At 41.5% G+C, this 2,817-nt stretch overlaps 1 protein-coding gene across 1 annotated transcript; it reads right to left on the bottom strand.

Annotated features, from left to right (window-relative positions):
* Positions 1–347: 347 nt before the first annotated feature.
* LOC104990935 (39S ribosomal protein L20, mitochondrial-like) lies at positions 348–912 on the bottom strand. Its single transcript, XM_010843269.1, is given in 2 exon segments — positions 348–609; positions 612–912. Coding segments are annotated over 2 exon segments (345 nt in total). The 3' UTR covers positions 348–565.
* Positions 913–2,817: the final 1,905 nt, after the last annotated feature.

Here is a 2,817-nt window from a genome sequence, read left to right as displayed (position 1 = left end):
CTGATGGAAACTCTAAGAATACTCTTTGTGAATTCAGTGTAATTATTATGAACTCTGTGCTCATGACAGAATGGTGAACAAGACATACGCCTTTCTCCTGTGGTGGTTACTTGTCAAACACGTCTAATAAATCTGTTTTCAAGAAGACCAATCCAGTACCATAAGCCAGTGTAGTTGATGTACAAAATCAAGAGGGCAGAAACAAAGGCAGAACTAGAAGTAGACACAGCCCAACTCCTCCCCAAATGAACGCTAATGATCACTGTCAAGGCCAATTTACCTCCGTTCCTTTTCTCTAGTCCATCATCATCAACTTTTTTTTTTTTTAATTAAAACACCACAGAAACTTTATTTACACAATACATACTTTACACAATCCATGTGAGATTTCTGAACCTGTGCCAATGAGGCAAGACAAGTCCTTTTCTCTTGGGCTTGTAACTGACATGTAAATTAACACAAATGCAAGTCAAACCTACAACTGTTGACAAGTAACTTGTAGTCCCTATTTTAGTATTATCATCACAGGGGGATGCTCAAAGGGCCGTTGGTATCAGCATCCCCCTCAGTGGTGCTGTGCCACCCTGGAAAAAATTCCTTCAGGCTCCTCCCATCCCCCAAGGCAGCAACAAATCCTTCTTCTCGCCTTCTTTTGGACAAAGCAGCCAAAGATTTAAAAGTCTTTGGTTCATAGATGGCTAGATCTGCAAGTACTTTCCTGTTGAGCTCCACCTGGCACTTAATCAAATTGAGGATGAATGCTGGGTATTTCAGACCATGTTCCTGGGAGGCAGCTGTAATTCGATTAATCCAGAGCGTCCGCAGGTGCCTTTTCTTCAGACTGCGGGCTCGCGTGCACCGCACGAACGCTCGTGTCGCAGCCCTGACGGCCAGCCGGTAGCACCGATCCATCATCAACTTTTAACAGACATTTACGGTACTAAAAGCTGAAGAACGCAGTTTGAGGACACAGCAAGTATCCCAATTAGTCTCAGATACACTAGAGGTTTAGGAATGATCAGATCAGGAGTCAAAATAACAGCGATTAGAGTGCAAAGGGCTCTAATGTATTCATCCTGTACTTTTCCTCAGTCATACTATGTATGGTATTTAGAATAGTTTTGTTCATACACTATCATGTTCAAATTTATAATGTATTCAAATAGAAGAAAAGATACTTACCTTTATTGTTTTTCAAATTATTTTCTCCTTTAATTTACAAAACTCTTCCCCAGAAGACAGCTTGGAATTGTTACTCTTATAAAAAGAAATAGCTTAAATTCACAACGCATACTGAAACATGGATGAAGAATTCTACTCATTACTCACCTCTTTCAGCAGGTTATAACTTAAAACTGCATATTTCTATGTCAGATATCTGATTTAAAATTGTTTATTTCTATATCAGATATATTTTCAGTTCTGAAAACACAGAGGTGGAAAAACCAAATGCGAAACCTCTTCTTTTGGAGGGTTTCGTTTGGAAGAGAAAGGTATAAAAGCAATAATCATGCTTAATTATTTAAGTTTCCTGTTACAATGAGAGCTAGACAAAAGGGGATTCTCCCACCAGAATCTGGTTGAGGCCTCTCGGGAAGGGGAGAAAGCTGATTAGTCTATAGAGTGCCCAAGAAACACCTAAAGACAGATTTCCCATTTCCCATTGGTAGAAGCTTATATGGATGTTGTGCTTTAGGATTAGCGTGTAGAATGAGAAGATGACCTAAAGCTCACGAGGACCTGCCACTCTGAAGGTTGAGAAAGTAAAGGAGGGTCTGCAAAGGGCCCAGAGGTGGAGCATCCAGTGCACTTGGGAGGCAACCTGGAGAAATGATCTCCGCAAAGCACCGGAGAAGAAAACAAAGGGCTGAGAATCAAATGGGCTGAAAGTTAAAAAATGATTTCTATGTGATATTAGATCCTGCATCGAGTCTAGACGGGTAATCAAGGAAATTGCTGAACTTTGTTGAGCCTCAGTCTCCTCAAATATAAAGTGAGTGAAAATGTTCCTAGTGTTTGGAGTGTCAGAAAAAGCAGAACATTTAAGAGCACTTAGCCAAGCATCACCCACTGAGTGAGGGCTAAACAGGTAGAGCATGTTTTCTTTTCTTTGATATAAATCTAAATGGAAATAGTGAATTCTCCTACCCTCCCTCTTTCACTGACTGCAAAACAATAATAACCTAAATAAAAGTATTGAGGGAAAGTGCTTCATTGATTGTATGTAATTATATACATGATAAAATAATAATATATACATGTGTGAAAAATGAAGTAATAAAGCACACTACATATATAACATACCATGCACCTATCTGCTGATTCTGATACATGGCACCATTCTGCTCCATCTCTGCTCCCCTGGGTCTCATTCTTACACTCAAATATCACAATCATTCACTCCTCCCAGTATAGAAATCCCCAGTGTGCTCTCCTCATTCACTCTGCATGAAGGTGTCCTCTCCATTCATACAGCTGTGTCCTTCTCTATTACGCTTGCTGCTACTGCTGCTAAGTCACTTCAGTCGTGTCCGACTCTGTGCGACCCCATAGACAGCAGTCCACCAGGCTCCCCCGACCCTGGGGTTCTCCAGGCAAGAACACTGGAGTGAGGTGCCATTGCCTTCTCCACTCTATTACGCTTTCTGGGTTGCCATTTCCTTCTCCAATTAATGAAAGTGAAAAATGAAAGGTGAAGTCGCTCAGGCATGTCCGACTCTTAGTGACCCCGTGGACTGCAGCCTACCAGGCTCCTCCATCCATGGGATTTTCCAGGCAAGAGTACTGGAGTGGGGTGCCATTGCCTTCTCCACTCTG

Source organism: Bison bison, unplaced genomic scaffold, assembly GCF_000754665.1.
Source record: "Bison bison bison isolate TAMUID 2011002044 unplaced genomic scaffold, Bison_UMD1.0 scf7180017847424, whole genome shotgun sequence".
In the NCBI taxonomy this organism is placed as follows: domain Eukaryota; kingdom Metazoa; phylum Chordata; class Mammalia; order Artiodactyla; family Bovidae; genus Bison; species Bison bison.
Note: the sequence above shows the minus strand (reverse complement) of the source record. Positions and strands in the feature narration are given on the sequence as shown.